The 14,701-nt window shown below is 49.0% G+C and overlaps 2 protein-coding genes across 2 annotated transcripts in view; one reads left to right on the plus strand and one right to left on the minus strand.

Moving 5' to 3' along the window:
- TBL3 (transducin beta like 3) overlaps positions 1-14,701 on the plus strand; it is a 16,278-nt gene continuing 1,577 nt past the window's right edge. The window contains exons 1-19 of the mRNA XM_006270500.4: positions 1-102; positions 1,693-1,744; positions 1,882-1,977; positions 3,121-3,168; positions 3,596-3,737; positions 4,290-4,374; positions 5,004-5,174; positions 5,519-5,594; positions 6,256-6,352; positions 7,190-7,398; positions 7,901-8,042; positions 8,553-8,611; positions 9,201-9,304; positions 10,034-10,184; positions 10,351-10,581; positions 11,423-11,493; positions 12,484-12,640; positions 13,061-13,119; positions 13,638-13,741. Of these exons, the coding sequence (XP_006270562.2) occupies positions 65-102; positions 1,693-1,744; positions 1,882-1,977; positions 3,121-3,168; positions 3,596-3,737; positions 4,290-4,374; positions 5,004-5,174; positions 5,519-5,594; positions 6,256-6,352; positions 7,190-7,398; positions 7,901-8,042; positions 8,553-8,611; positions 9,201-9,304; positions 10,034-10,184; positions 10,351-10,581; positions 11,423-11,493; positions 12,484-12,640; positions 13,061-13,119; positions 13,638-13,741 (2,092 nt within the window). The 5' untranslated portion in view covers positions 1-64. The remainder of the gene's footprint in view (positions 103-1,692; positions 1,745-1,881; positions 1,978-3,120; positions 3,169-3,595; positions 3,738-4,289; positions 4,375-5,003; positions 5,175-5,518; positions 5,595-6,255; positions 6,353-7,189; positions 7,399-7,900; positions 8,043-8,552; positions 8,612-9,200; positions 9,305-10,033; positions 10,185-10,350; positions 10,582-11,422; positions 11,494-12,483; positions 12,641-13,060; positions 13,120-13,637; positions 13,742-14,701) is intronic.
- NOXO1 (NADPH oxidase organizer 1) overlaps positions 1,973-14,701 on the minus strand; it is a 26,097-nt gene continuing 13,368 nt past the window's right edge. The window contains exon 9 of the transcript XR_009456383.1: positions 1,973-2,325. The gene's annotated coding sequence lies outside the window, so the exon portion shown is untranslated. The remainder of the gene's footprint in view (positions 2,326-14,701) is intronic.

Below are 14,701 nucleotides of genomic sequence, written 5' to 3' on the forward strand. Positions count from 1 at the left end.
CGCCGGAAGTGGAGCGCGCCGGAAGTGGTGCGCACGTGGCGCATGGGCAGGCGAGCGGGGCGGCATGGCGGCAGGGAGCGCGCCCGTGCGCTTCAAGACCAAGTGAGAAGCGGGGCCGGGGGGGAGCCTAGCTCAGCCCAGCCCAGCCCGCGGCACTCCCTGTGGAAGGGGGCAGCGGCAGCGATTCAATTCCCCCACTGCCACCCAGCCCCAAGCTGTGCGAGTGGATAGGGGCCAGGCCACGTCCCTGGGATGGGGGAAAGCTGCCCCCTCCACCGCAACTGCCTCGTGTGCCAGACGGGCACCGCCGCTCCACAGCATCCCCCTGACTTTCCCGGTGGGAAAGCCGCAGCAATTTAATACTGAACAAGCTCCTCGCTACGGAGCTTGGCCGGGTTTCTCCAAACCCCTTTCGACAGCCGGTCGGCGTCTTTTGCATGTTATACGTTTATGCGGCACCCGCCGCATCCGGCGCGAAGGGCTAAGGACCAGATTTGTTGTCAGGCTGCTCACGGGTCGCAGGATCCGTGGCCGTGCCGGGAATCGGCGTTTTCCAAGTCGCCCGCGGTTTGCTGAGCCGCAGCTGCCTGTGCCGCTGCCTCCCGAGGGCGCGTTTGTCATGCTGGCCGCTGCCATTTGTAGCAAGGGAAAAGAAACGCTCTGGAGGGTCTGCCACGCCGAAGTCGGCCCTGTTGAAAGCAATGCCAAGCTGGGAGCAGCTGGAGTCGGGTAGTGTCTGAATCTCCTGGCTTCGCAAGCTGGAAACGGAGATTTATCGAGGAAAAGCGGTCATGGGACCTGACAGTTGCATTGAAGCGTTTTACAAGGATTTCAGCTGCTCGGACGTGTCTCAGGCAACGCATTATGTTTCCAGAAATACAAAACTCTGAAACTCTTGATTCAGAAGCGATACCTTTTTATTAAACCAGCTAAAAAATAGCAATTACATTTCCAGACAAGGTTCTTTGGGTAAATCTGATATCTGCTGTTAGACCAACTCAAATAGTTGGAAAACTTCTTCTTTGCAAGCTTTCGGGTGCACCCACCCTTCGCCAGGTTGAGGAAGCGGCTGCAGTTGGTGTGTCAGGTGCTTCCTCAGCCTATTTATACCCAACAGCTTGCAAAGAAAAATTTTTCCAACTAAGTTGTTGGGAAATGGGCTGAGGAAGCATCTGACACACCAAGTGCAGCCGCTTCCTCAACCTGGCGAAGGGTGGTTGCACCCGAAAGCTTGCAAAGAAGAATTTTTTGTGACTATTTGAGTTGGTCTAGTAAAAGATGGGATTTACCCAAAGAACCGTGTCTGCCTGTGTCCTTGGACCAGCTCAGCGACAACCTACACACCTGACAAAGGGTGTTTGTACCCAAAAGCTTGCGAAGAATTTTTCCAGCTGAGCTGGTCTAATGAAAGAGATCAGATTTACCCAAAGAACCTGGTCTGCCTGTGTCCTCAGACCAACGCGGCTACAACCTGTACTACTGTAGTCAAATTTCCACACACTTTTGTTTGGCCCTTTTCTTTCATTCCCCGACTTTTATCTCCATGCAGTCATTACATCAAGTTCAGCCTAGCAAGACGCACGGATGTAGTGTTTGTGCGCTTAAAGAATTATCCTGGTGTGTTGGTTTGCAAATGAGGTGAACAAAATGTTTTAACTGCTACTTTACTTGTATTTCTGTTTCTCCTTTCAGCTATGCTGTGTCGAGGAAAATTGAGCCTTTCTACAAAGGAGGGAAAATTCAGGTACTGCCAAACCCCACCTTCCTTTGTTGAAATGCTGGAGGCAGAGAGTAATGGCAAGGTGTCACTGCTAATGTTTGCTAAAAACAAAGTCAGCTATTTTTCTGGTTCCATAGACACTTGTGCCTTTTTCCCCCCAGATAAGCAGAGATGGAAACTATATGTTTTGCCCTTGTGGAACCAAGCTGAACGTAATGGATATAGCAACAGGAGCTGTGGTTCACAGCATCGAGCAGGTGAGAGACGCAAATTAAACTAAAGTTTACTCAATCAACAGGTTTTTTTCAAATGATTTTTGAGGGATGTCTTTATTTCTGTGCTGTTTTCTAAAGCTGTGGGGGCTAGCCTTTTCAGCAGGCATGCCAAAAATTAGCCCCGCTCTCTCACCGAGTGCCACTCTCATCCCCTTCCCCGTCCTGGTCTGCCGCTCCGCTTTCCGCTTCCTGCCGTATCTGCTGCTGTGCTGCTTGTCTTTTCCCCAGTCTGCCATGTGCCTCACACCCCAGCTGCCAGTGCCACAGGTTGGCCACCGCCGTTCCAAAGACACTGGCAGTGAAAATTTGGGAGAATAAAGAACAAGAAATCTACAACCAGAAAAATACATTATTTGCTCACCATGTCCCTAGCTATGGTATGATTTGAAAACATTGCCATAGTATAAATCTTGCTAGAAGATTGCTGATTCAATTCTATATCACAGCACAGAGAGGATCTTTTTCATCAGTGGAAAAAAGCAGCTTCTGAGTTTCCCTGGATAAGCAGCCTTTGCACATGGCATGCAAGGAAATAGATTTTTTCCTGGACTTTTGTGCTTCGTTCAGGTTTCTCTTGAACGACTCACTCTCCCACCTGTCCAAGTGGGATCCCTGTAGTCTTGATCTGTTCAGTATTTCTCAGCATCAAGAACTGGATTTAGTCCCAGATTCCAGATGCCTCTATAATGATGCTGCTGAGAGTTGCTTGAGAATTGATATAGTCGGTATCAGATCCCCCTGGTCAGAGCAGGCAACATATCTGCACGTGCTCTCTCTGGAAATGTGGGGCTTTTGGGGGCCAACTAGAACAAAAAGTTTGCGCTTGTCAATGATGTAAGTTAAATGGAAGCTATGAATAGCTTCCCAGAAACATGATGGGTTTACATCCCGCAGCCAGGCAAATGCATCCACAGGTGGGAGTTGCTCCTTCAGCAGGTTTATATATTGACTTCCTTGTGACCCTCCTGGAGCTTCTCCCACTGGAAGTTACACAGTGAAATGCATTCTCAGTGAGTACAGGAAGCTGTAGATATAAACTAGTGTTTACACTGCCTGTAAGAAAAGTAGGACCTTGGCGTTTACAAATATTCTGCAGATGATGCAAGTGTCTTCCCTTGTTTATAGGAAGATCAAGAGGACATTACGTCATTCGTTCTTAGTCCCGATGATGAGGTATGTGACAAGTTACACTTCCTCCTAGTTTCTCTTTCCAACTTACAAAGCATAAATGCATTGCAGGCGTGCTTAGGTGTTTACTGTTGCCTCTGATCAGTGGTCCTGACAGCATGCCGGTTGCTTCTGAACACACTTGTAACGCACTCAGTCTCTGTCGGTGGCATTACACAATTGCATTTCTGTCCATCACATTACAACGTGCTTTTATTTTTGTTTGAATCTGGACGTTATTACAACAAAAGCAAAATGTGTAGCACAGAGAAATAAATTGGCTTCAGAATTGGGTTCTTTTGGTAACTGAAAATTCTAGGGTTTGGCCTGATTCCAGGTCTTCTAAAACTTGGTGTGAGCCTAAAAATACAGTCCTATTCTGCACTAGCTAATTGAGTTTCTATTTCTTGCTGCCTGGTTTTGTTGTCACCAGATTCTCGTGACGGGAAGCCGAGCATTGCTGTTAAAACAGTGGGATTGGCGAGAGAACAAGTGTACGCGCACGTGGAAAGCAGTGCATATGGCACCAGTAGCCAGCATGACCTTCGATTCCACTTCAACGTTGTTAGCCACAGGTACAACCTTATTTAATGTTGCAAGGTGAAGAAGTCTGTGTATTTGGCTATATTAGGCTTATTCAGGACAATATAAGATAGAGATGCCTTGATGTTTGTAAGAAATCAGAAGAGAAACAGGTAGTTTCTCAAGACTTTGCTTTCATCAAGAATCATGTAATGAGCTCCACAGAGAGAACGTATTCAATAAACGTTCTATATTTGTAATACGTACTTAAAGCAGCAGCTTGGTCTGAGGGTCTGTGCACAGAACTGGGGGTCAGGAATTCCTGAGCTGACGCAAGCCCTGAAGCTGACTCCCTGCAGGGCTGTTGCCAAGTCATTTCACTTCTGTCTCTCTCGCTCCTCAGCTGTGAGTACTGATTAAATTACCCACCTGTTGCAAGTTTAATGAGTTACTTTTGCAAAACCTTCAGGTTTAGGAAGTACTCCATGGTTATTGCTATGATTAGTCATTCTCTCTCTCGCACGCGCTTTTGTAACCTGTGAAACTCGGATACAGATTCTGATGTGCTGACCCCACTTCCTTTCTCCTGTCTTGTCTTCTCCCAGGCGGCTGTGACAGCACCATCAAGATCTGGGATGTGATCAAACAGTACTGCACACACAACCTGAAAGGATCAGCAGGGGTTGTACAGTAATGAGAAATTCCTCTTATTCTCACCTTTCAGTTAAGGAAACGAGCAGAGACCATGTCACCAGAGCATGACATTTCACCCAGGAGGCCTGTTTAAAATAAGGAATTGCAGCTTGCAGATAGGAGTTTGTGAATGAGATTCCTGAAACTCCAGTTTATAAAGGATAACCCGATTTAGAGAACTTCTGAGTTAGGGCTGATGATAGGGAGCACCATGGTTTCTTCTAGAGATAACACGTGAAAACATCCCACAGAGCATTTCTTAATAGCAAGGATGTCAGCCGTGACATCCTGGCTGAATTACACCGCTTAACACTGTTCTTCCCAGAGTCCTGTGGTGGTTGTGTTGGGCAGACGAGATAGGGAAGTGTATGATGTCATTAAAGAGCTTTGTAGACTTAAACTGAGATGCTGGCAATTGAGAGGCATAAGGCAAGCACAGACCGTAGGTATCTTTCTCTGATAAACCAGGTGTGTACGGTGGATATCCTGCAGAGGAAATAGGATCTTAGATTCAGTGCAGCTAACATAAGTGAACTTTCTGGGCAGGCTGCACACTAACTACCGCTGCTGGATGGTCCGTGCCTGCTCTGTGTGAGTGTGTCTGTCTCTCTCCTCTCTCTGTTCAGTGTTGTTGAGTTCCACCCCGACATCTCCCGGTTGCAGCTGTTCTCCTCTTCAATGGACTATAAGATCCGGATCTGGAACCTGACTTCCAGCAAGTGCATTGCCGTGCTTGACGGCCATTACAGCGCTATCACTTCTCTTACTTTTGCTGCAGATGGGAATACGCTCATCAGGTAACATGGTTAAGGGCGCAGCCTGCCTCTTCCACTTACCTCCCTGTTGCCAAGAAACACACAGCATACCTGTACTCTGCATGGGAGCAGAGGACTGACAATGCTGCCCATTCGGTCTCAGGTGGGGACATTAGAGGAGAGACCTGGGGTCTGGGTTTTGCTTTACCATTCTTTGTGACTCGCTTTCTGTGTCTGTAAAACAGACAACATTGAACCGGCTCACAGACCTCATCTTTTATGGGTCTGACCTAGAGAAGTGCTGAGTCCTCACAACTCCAGCTCTGGAATTGCACATTGGTCAAATGGGGCTGCTAGTGAAAATGCTTTTATCAACTCTGTTGCAGTTCAGGCCGTGATAAAATCTGCATGGTATGGGACCTGAAGACAAGAGCAGCCAAGAGGACTATCCCTGTGTATGAGGTGAGATTACGCTGAAAGACTTTTTCTACCTCAGTGGAGCACCACCTCCAAGCAGGAGAGAAGGGGGCCTGCCTCAAGACTGAGCAGTTAGACAGGCTCTCGCATTTAACTTTCCCGTTGCTGCATGTATATGCTTTCTAGCTGGGGGGCTCAGGATCTGGGAAGGGGATAGCAAGCAGATAAATATTTATACAGCTACTGGGACTTCTAGGAAACTGGTCCAAATACAGCCCAAATTGCAATCCAAGCCTGGATGCTGCTACATGAGAGGGTTGCTCCTGTTCTGGATCCTGGAGGTTCTGATGTTGCACATCACGTGTCTTCTGGTTGGGTGTGAAGCCACCTTTCCAGCATCCCTCCTGTGTCATTTATTCTCCCCTCGTTCTTTGGTGTCATGGAGCAATTAGCACTCACCTGTGCCATCTGCTGTTCAAGTCCTGAGGGTGAAAAGGGACGTCACCCTTTATGGAGCCAAGGGTGGCTTTTTTTGCCTGCATTACTGTTTCCCATGCTCCTGTACAGTCCAGCGTGGGTGCAGTTGGAAGGCAAAGCTCAGCCGGATAACAAAAATAGCTTTCCATAAAATTCTCACATTTTGCTGAGAAGGAATTGGATCCGGGGCTCCCAGCCAGTGTGTCATGGCCTGTTGAATCACCCCTAGAGCGTGGAAGCTGCAGTCCTGTTACCTGAGGATGGAGATTTCTCACAGCTCGGCGTGCAGAAGCAAGGGCTTCACTTTGTCACAGCTGGCAGCAAAGGTGAGTGCAAACCCCTTGGTATTTCCTGCCTTGTCCCTGCCTGGCTGCGGAAGGGAAGGGAACTCCACTCTCTTCCGCTGCCAGGGCTCACGGTCCTGCCGTTACCTTGTGTCTGACAAAAGCCCTTGCCCAAGTCAGCGAGCCTTTTCCAGCATGCCCGCGGGAGGTGAAGCAGCACTTTCTCCCTCAGCCCAGTTCTGCCTTGTTCTTCCCCTAGGGAAGAGTGCACTGAATGCCTGGACAGATCCTGTAGTTAAAGTGAGCTCAGACAACACCTCCTTTCTTCAAAGCCTTGTCCAATATAGAAAATTGCACTGGTTTAAATTAAGCTGGGTTTTAAAGCAGTGCAACCCCCTGTGTAGACGCTCTTAACCCAGTTGCAGTGGCTTCCACTGGTTTAGCTCAGTGGTTTCAACATTTTTATTCATTTGCAAACCCCTTAAAATTTTGAATGGTGGGGGGGAGGGGCTTTGAATTATAAGTGTGGGTATTCACATACTTTTCATTGATCATAGTCATCTTTCACAGACCCCTTACACATAGTCTCCAGACACCAGGGGTCCATGGACTGGAGGTTGAAAGCCACTGGTTTAGTTAAAGCCTGTTTGCAGCTGACTTGGGGGAACCTGAAATGAGGTTTAGGCCAAAACAAGTGTCCACATAGCCTCTGTGCGCCGCTAAAACAATATATGGACGGTCACAGCTTTAGTAAACCAGAACAGCACGATCGTGTAAGCAAGGCCAGTGTTTGATACAGTACTGCTCAGGAGACGGTTTGGGGCATACTGCCCTGGTAATGCCATGAAGCTGCCCCTCAGCGATCCTTCCCTCCATTAGGGGCCCTGCGGATCTGGGACGCGGCCACAGCTGCCTGCGTGTACACCCAGCCTGTGCCCTACCAGCCTGTGGAGTCTGGAGAGGAGGAAGCTAATGAACACAGCCTGACTAAGTGCATGCTGGTGCCCGAGAAAAACGAGATTGCAACCGTGACTGCTGAGCATAATATCGTCCTGTACGACATTCAGACTCTTCAGCTGAGGAAGCAGGTATGGATAGTCTCTCTCTCCTTTCTCACTGCCCTCTGGGACAGCTCCCTGTCTGACCAAGTCTTTCCCTCTCTAGTGCGGTACCACATGTCCATCTACTTGTATTGGACTCCAAGGCATAGAGCATGGCTTTGCAGAGGGGGGAGTTATTTGAGAGAGCTTTGCATACGGCATTGACTTGGTGCAAGGAGTTGGGAGCCAGAGACTGGACAACAGAGGGTCCTGAGCTTTGATCATTGGGACTTAGAGGTTGCTCTGTAGAGGAAAGTATTGAAACACATGGTCAGCGAGGAGTAGATCAGCTTAGGAGTGCTCCAGGCCCTCTGACGTGTGTGTTCAAGGGAGACTGCTCTTTCAGATTGGCATGTGTGGCACTGATTGAAAGATTGCCTGGTAAAGCAACAGTAATTCGGTGCTACCGAGTATGTGAGCTGTTGTTTGGTTCTGCTCTAGCCAGCTCATTCCTTGCCTTTTAAACTGCCTGTTGTTCTGTTGCCCTCAGTTTGCAGGTTACAACGATGAGGTCTTGGACGTGAGGTTCCTCGGTCCTGCTGACTCTCACATTGTCGTGGCTACAAACAGCCCTCAGCTGAAATTGTTTGAACTAGCAACGTCACACTGCCAAATCCTCTATGGGCACACAGGTATGAGGGACTGAGACGCTTGTGAGTTCTGTGCTGGGAGGGAGGGGAGCGTGTGCGTCTCTCCTGTCATTTGGCTTCTCTCTTTCTAAGACTTGTCTGTGCAGATCCTGCCGCACTGTTAGTTCTCTAGAGCAGCATAGAGGCCCGTGGTTTGTAGGCAGCACGTGCGGGAAGCTTGCCCTCCTGCTGTTCGTGCTGTGCCCACTTTGCACAAGGGGAAAGCTTCCAGTTTTCGGGGCTGTCTGTCCTGCACCATTCACCAGCACCGACATCTGCTTCCGTTAGAGAGTTGGGGTGATGGTAATCTCCGAACACCAGTCCAGTGTGTTTGGGGTTTCATCTACAGATTCAGCCAGTCACTTAACAGCACGCGCTGGAGCTCACAGTGCTGATATGTCCTGAGGCTGTCGGAGCCGCCCCATCACGAGGTGGTGGTCTCAGCCATATCTCATGTCTGTCTTTTGGCCAGGCAGAAGGCTACATGGCTGCTCTCTTACTGTCTCCTTTCAGAAACGGTTCTGGCCCTGGATGTCTTCAGAAAGGGCATGATGTTTGCCAGTTCCGCCAAGGTAATGGGGTACTTTGTTCCTTTATAGAAGGCATTTTACTTTAAGTGACTCTTGGTCTCCTGGGCAGAGTTTTCCTGCTCTTTGCTGGCAGTGTTAGGAAGGACCTTTGCACTGAAGGGAACTCTGCCCTGGCAGTTGAGCTTTACCCCTTTCATGGACATTTTTGAGTGCTTTCTAAACCCCACTCTTTCATTCACCATCGTTTCTTCATACTAGCCCCAGGAAAGTGCGTGTTCCTTTTATTATAGTGGTGCCACGTTTTTTCCTGGGTACGTGCTTTGCTCTGCAGCCGGTGAGCTCGCTGCTAGGTACGGCTGTGAAACAGCCTGGGAGCAGAGACAACGTACATCTGGGTTCTTACAGCTTTGTATTCTTCATACCCAGGAGGCAAGGCAAAGCAAAGGGACAAAGCGCAAGCTCCCCAACCTGGCCAAATCCAATCCATAAGCCCAAGTCTCAGGTCTGGCTAGGAATGATGCTGTGAAAAATGCAGACAGATGCTATTTGAAGGCAGTGCATACCAAGCCTTTCAGCACTTGTTGTTCTAATCCATTTGCAAGGGTGATGACTTTCAGCTTTCCTGTTTCAGGACAAAAGCTTCCGAATCTGGCGGATGAATAAAGCGGGTGAGGTGCTCTGCCTGGCTCAGGGAGTAGGCCACACGTATGGAGTGGGCACAATCTGTTGCTCGAGGTAATGGAGGTATTGTTCTTACATGGGGCCTTCATCTGAATGCAGGTGCTGCCACCTAGATGAAGCCAGGTCGCTGTCGCCTGTGTAGCATCCTGCACTGGAGGGGGCGGGAGGTGCACTTGTTTTATAGCACACATGGGCAAATGCTGGAGTTGGATCCTTGTAATTCTTGGTGCCAATGTGATGTAGCAGACTGAAGGTGCAGGGGGGCGCTTGACACCCCAGTGCCCACCCCATCCAGCCCTAGTGCTTGGTTTTTTCATCCTTGACCTGACATCTAAGTATCCTAAAGAACACAAAGCCGTAGGGGCTAGGTACATCAAGGTTCCTGGCTTTCATGGTACTGAACTGGAAAAACACCGAGATAAGAGACCTGCCTGGGAAGCCCTGCTTGTTTATACGTTCTGCTCCTTCCTCCAGTCTCTACTTCCTTTCTGAAGACCAGTTTCTGTACTCAGAAGCGGTGATACAGGAATGGATGCTCGGTTCAGAGGAGTAACAGTGCCTGTGGCTAATGTCTGAACTGTCAGAGGCTCTTGCAAGGGCTTGCCTGAAACTAATTGAAGCTTTTAAAAACATTAAAGGACTTAGCTGTTCAGCGTCCTAGCTGAGTGTCTGGATACGTGCAGAAGGTGGTAGAAAGAGGCCTTTTCTCCGTGTCGGTAAAGTGATTGTTCTGCTTCATTGCACTTGACGTTTTTCCTCTTGGCCTGTTCCTTTTCCCTCCAGAATGAAAGAGAGCTTTGTTGTGACCTGCAGCCAAGACAGCACGATCAAGGTCTGGAATCTCCCAGAGTCCCTCACTTCCAAAGCCAAAGCCGCCTTGATCTCGAGTCCGGAAATCCTTCAGGCCCAAGTAACTGAGAAGGGTCACAACAAGGTAAAATGCCAGCAGATGTGAGTGAGTTTCTTTTCTTTTGGAGCATATTTAGCAAGTTTTCTTACTGCTCCCCCCTCCTGTTTCCTAGCCTGGATTGACCAGGTGTTTGGGTAAGCTTGGCAAGAGAACGTAACCCCTGTGCACCCTTCTACCTGACTTTCCCTAGGATATAAACAGTGTGGCAGTTTCTCCAAATGACAAGCTGATTGCCACCGGCTCTCAGGACAGGACGGCCAAGCTCTGGTCCTGTCCTGACTGCTCTCTGATGGGCGTCTTTACTGGACACAAACGTGGGATCTGGTGTGTGCAGTTTTCTCCTGTGGATCAGGTCTTGGCCACCTCCTCAGCTGACGGCACCGTGAAGTTGTGGGGTCTCCGTGACTTCAGTTGTCTAAAGGTAACAGAACGCAAACAGGACAGAGATTCAGCAAGGCGGCTCCAAGCAGGCATGGGGGCTGGCCCATCTAGCAGAAGCACAGCAGCACTGCCAGGCAGAGCGGCACGCAACCCAGGCCTGACTTTGTTCTCTTGGGCTGGTCACTGGGATATGAGGCATGCATAGGCACTAAGCCAACCCCTGGACAGGAGCAGAGTCGGTGCTCTGAGTAACTGCCTCCCTCTAGCTCACGAGCTGACTGCCAGAGAATAGGCACATTCTCCCTTGACCTTATGCAGGCGTAACCACGAAGGAAACAGGCCAAGAATGATTTTCATGAAGAAGCATGTGTCCAGACTGAGAGTCTGTTACTGAATTTGAGGTGGCAGACGCTAAACTCCACACTTCCTGCTGTGTCCCGCTCCTTTTAGAGAACCCAGCAGTCCCAGTGTTGGGATACTCACCCAAGCAGCATTATCCTGTATTTTATAGGCAATAGCTGGTGACTCAATCTTTTCAGGAGGGCACAGCTGTCTCCCTCTGATTATACCACTTGGGGTTTGGGTGTGCATCGCAAGCTAAAGCAACTACACCAGCCTTCAACAAAGTAATACAAGGACATGTCCAGACATGGGAACTTCTCCAGTCCCATCTGCCCATTGAAACTTATATCCCAGTGCTTCAGGAATCCTTCATTCTTGAGAGAACTGTCCTTTTTGAACAATTTCTTCTCCCTGCATTGCCTGCAAGGCCTGGCTAGCTGGTGGAGCCAGCACCACGGGCATGCATCTGCAGCAGGGATGGTGGCTGGTTAGTCTCTAGGCAGCTTTGGCATTGTTATGCTCCCTTTTTAATTTTCCAGACATTTGAAGGCCACGATGCCTCCGTGCTGAAGATCATTTTTGTGAGCCACGGGACACAGCTGCTTAGTAGGTATGTGCTGGTCCTGGGAACCTGTGTGCTGCATGTCAGAGCCAGTCCTGAGTAGAAATTTGTTCCACAACATCGACTGGAGGGCAGAGGCTGCAGCAGTCAGATTAGATTTGCAAAGTCTCTTCCTCAAGGGTGGGACACGCACTTCACAGTGGGGATTCACACAAGAGAGGGAACTGTGTTCTGCTCTGGGGAAGTCTGGGAGGACTCCCACTGAGCTGGGTCTATAATGCTCCCAGAGCCACGACTAGCTGGCTCAGCACCTGGTGTCTTGGCTGTCAGGCTTTCCAAGGAGCAGATACGGTGCCTGCAGTTCACCTGGCTGATGGGAAGAGGACAGACAGACGCTGAAGAGATTAGCTCCTTCCCTGTTCAACCTCCAACCTGGGCAGCTGCGTCCTGATGCCCCCGCCCCACCAGAGATCATGGGTAGACCCAGTGTGCAAAGCAGCTCTGGGGGTGCGGGTTCTGCCTAGCACATCTGGCACGCTACAGAATAATCACCTGAAGGGCATGAACCCAGGGCCTTCGAGGAAAGGTTTCTTTGCTTTTACTACTGCAAAACCTGAACGAACTAGCTTTCTGTTTTGTGGGCTGGCAGCCAATAAACTGCCTGCATCATGAGAAGCAAACCATATTTTACAGACTGCCTTGTTTAGAGACTGGGATTATACCACTAGGCTGGGATGTGAGACACCCAGGTTTGGTTCACAGCTCTTCTGTGAGACCCTGTCAAGACACTTAGCTTCTCTGTGCCTTCCTACCCACTCTAGCTTTATACAGGGCTTTAAAGATAAACACACAACAGTGTTGGGAGTCCTTCGACTCCGATGGTGAACCGAGGGCCTCAGATACCAGGACAGTTTCCTTTTTCACTGTTCAAGAGCCGCTATTACCATGCAACCACTTCTGCAGCTGAGCAGGCAGAGAACAGGACTCTAGACTGAAACCCCGAGGTTGATGCTCTGTTTCTGTTCCCCTTTCCAACAGTGGGTCTGATGGGCTCTTAAAACTCTGGACGATTAAAAGCAACGAATGCGTGAAAACATTAGACGCTCACGAAGACAAAGTGTGGGGTCTGCACAGCAACAAACAGGACAACATGGTTGTAACAGCCTCCAGCGACTCCTGCATCACCCTGTGGAAGGTATGATTCAGGGTTTGCCTTGAGAAGAAATGGAGAGCGTGTAGGCTAGAGGTGATCTGAGTGCAGGGTGGAGGAGTCAGATTGCAGGGACTGTTCCTAGCTCCACCCTGACTCTGGGTGACTTCTAGCCTCTCCGTTCTTCTCCATGTGTAATATTGCTGTAACGAGTGTTGGATCTCACCTAAAGCCAGCATCAAGATTCCCCAGACAGCGCTGTCACTCCTCTCCAAAGGCAGAGACAAGAGATGGCCCTGAGCAGCCTGGCTCTTGATGGAAGATGGCACTGTCTAAAAAGGGCCTGGACGGGTTCCAGAATTTGGGGAGCAGCTGGTTCCTGTCATATAGATCTTGCTACACGATACCAGCTCTTTGGCTGTTTATTGAAAAAGCTGACTGTAGTTGTCTTCTGATCTCTCGTAGGATGTCACTGAAATTGAACTGGCAGAGGAGCAAGCTAAAAAGGAGGAGCAGATTATGAAGTGAGTGACCCTAAGACGTGCTTAGGATGGCAGGTGATAGAATGGGTCCCTGCTAGCCAACAAGACTGCCTGTAATCCAGGCCTTTCAGTTCGTTCCTCTCCAGAAAGACATTCCTTTGTTTCACTCCTTGCCTTTTGCCCCAATACTGCTGTAGTCTCTTCATCTTCTGTAGTTGCTCTTCTGTTCCTGCAGAGCCCTCCTGTAATATGTCAGCTTCAGAAATCAATTCATGTTTCTGTGCTGCTGAGATAAGCCAAGTTGGACCATTAAAACTTACTCATCATTCATTTTCTCCTATGTCAGCCAGCACAGAATAACTCAGGAAAGCCTTTAATGCGCTGCTAGGATAATTACCCATACAATGGAGGCACTGAAGTTTGCACTGGCCAGCAGCCTTTTATTAACTTCTTGGCACTAAATCTGTCCACAGTGTCACTACTGAATGTGCTGCCTTCTGCGTATGGTTTGTTCCATCAATCAACAGCCCCTCTAACGCAGTCTTGTTCCTGTTTTCCAGGGACCAAGAGCTTTCCAACCTGCTTCACGAGAAGAAATATCTGAAAGCTTTAGGGCTGGCAATCTCACTGGATCGCCCGCACACCGTTCTGACAGTGGTCAAAGGTAAGTAATCCTGAGACAGCATGCTGCCTGCTACCCTGGCCTTCCAAATCTGTTTGGATTGGCAGGTAACAAATGTAGAAGCCCAGCTGGGCAGACAGCTCCTCTTGCAGTCTTCCCCATTTCCATTTGACACTTTGAAATCTCCACTGCCTCACTGCAATGCACATGGCTGTAGTGGTCCTGTGGTCTTTCTGCACACGCTCACATCAAGAGAGGTATGTATAACACAGTGATCTGTATACGCTTCAGTGGCTCCTCTAAGTGCAGCAGACAGTGACTGATTGTCCAGGAGCTTTGAGTCTTGAGTGAGAAGATAGGCCACTTTGGGCTTTCTCTCCAAAACCAGTAGCCCGAAACCAGACTTTCTATCAAGGTGAATTGTTACTTTGCAGCCTCTGAGTTTCAAATATGCTCCTGGCAGTTGCAGTGCAAGCAGTAATTTGCACTTCTGGGTGTCAGGCTGCCAGCTTCAGATCCTCTGAGGCTAGATATGAGATTTGTATATGCAGTGGTTTGGCAGAGACTCGAGCTGCCTTCCACATGTAACCATGACCCAATGGAGAATCAGGCTCTCTCTTCTGATCATAAAATAGGGTTTTTTGCAGAACCTATTGTCCAGGCTTATGAGTGACGGTCGTCTGGAAAAGCAGGACAAGAGAAAAGAAATAAATAGAAATAAAACAAAGAAATATGTTGATTAAAGATGCCCTTTCTTTACTGGAAGTCGATGACTCATCCTTGATTGATTTCTTACCCATAATTTCTAGAATCTGGATTTGGAAGAGTTAGGTACACAGCTGCCACAAGGTTGCTTACAGAAGTTGTCCAGTTAGGCCTGTGGGTTGTATGCACAGTTGTAAGAGCAAAGCGCACCTGTTTTCACCAGAGCACACCTTGCAGTCCCAAATCCTTGGATACTGCCTACTTCCAAACTCTGAACTCTGGTTTTTTTCAACTTTT

The sequence above is a fragment of the Alligator mississippiensis genome, chromosome 13 (assembly GCF_030867095.1).
Source record: "Alligator mississippiensis isolate rAllMis1 chromosome 13, rAllMis1, whole genome shotgun sequence".
In the NCBI taxonomy this organism is placed as follows: Eukaryota; Metazoa; Chordata; order Crocodylia; family Alligatoridae; genus Alligator; species Alligator mississippiensis.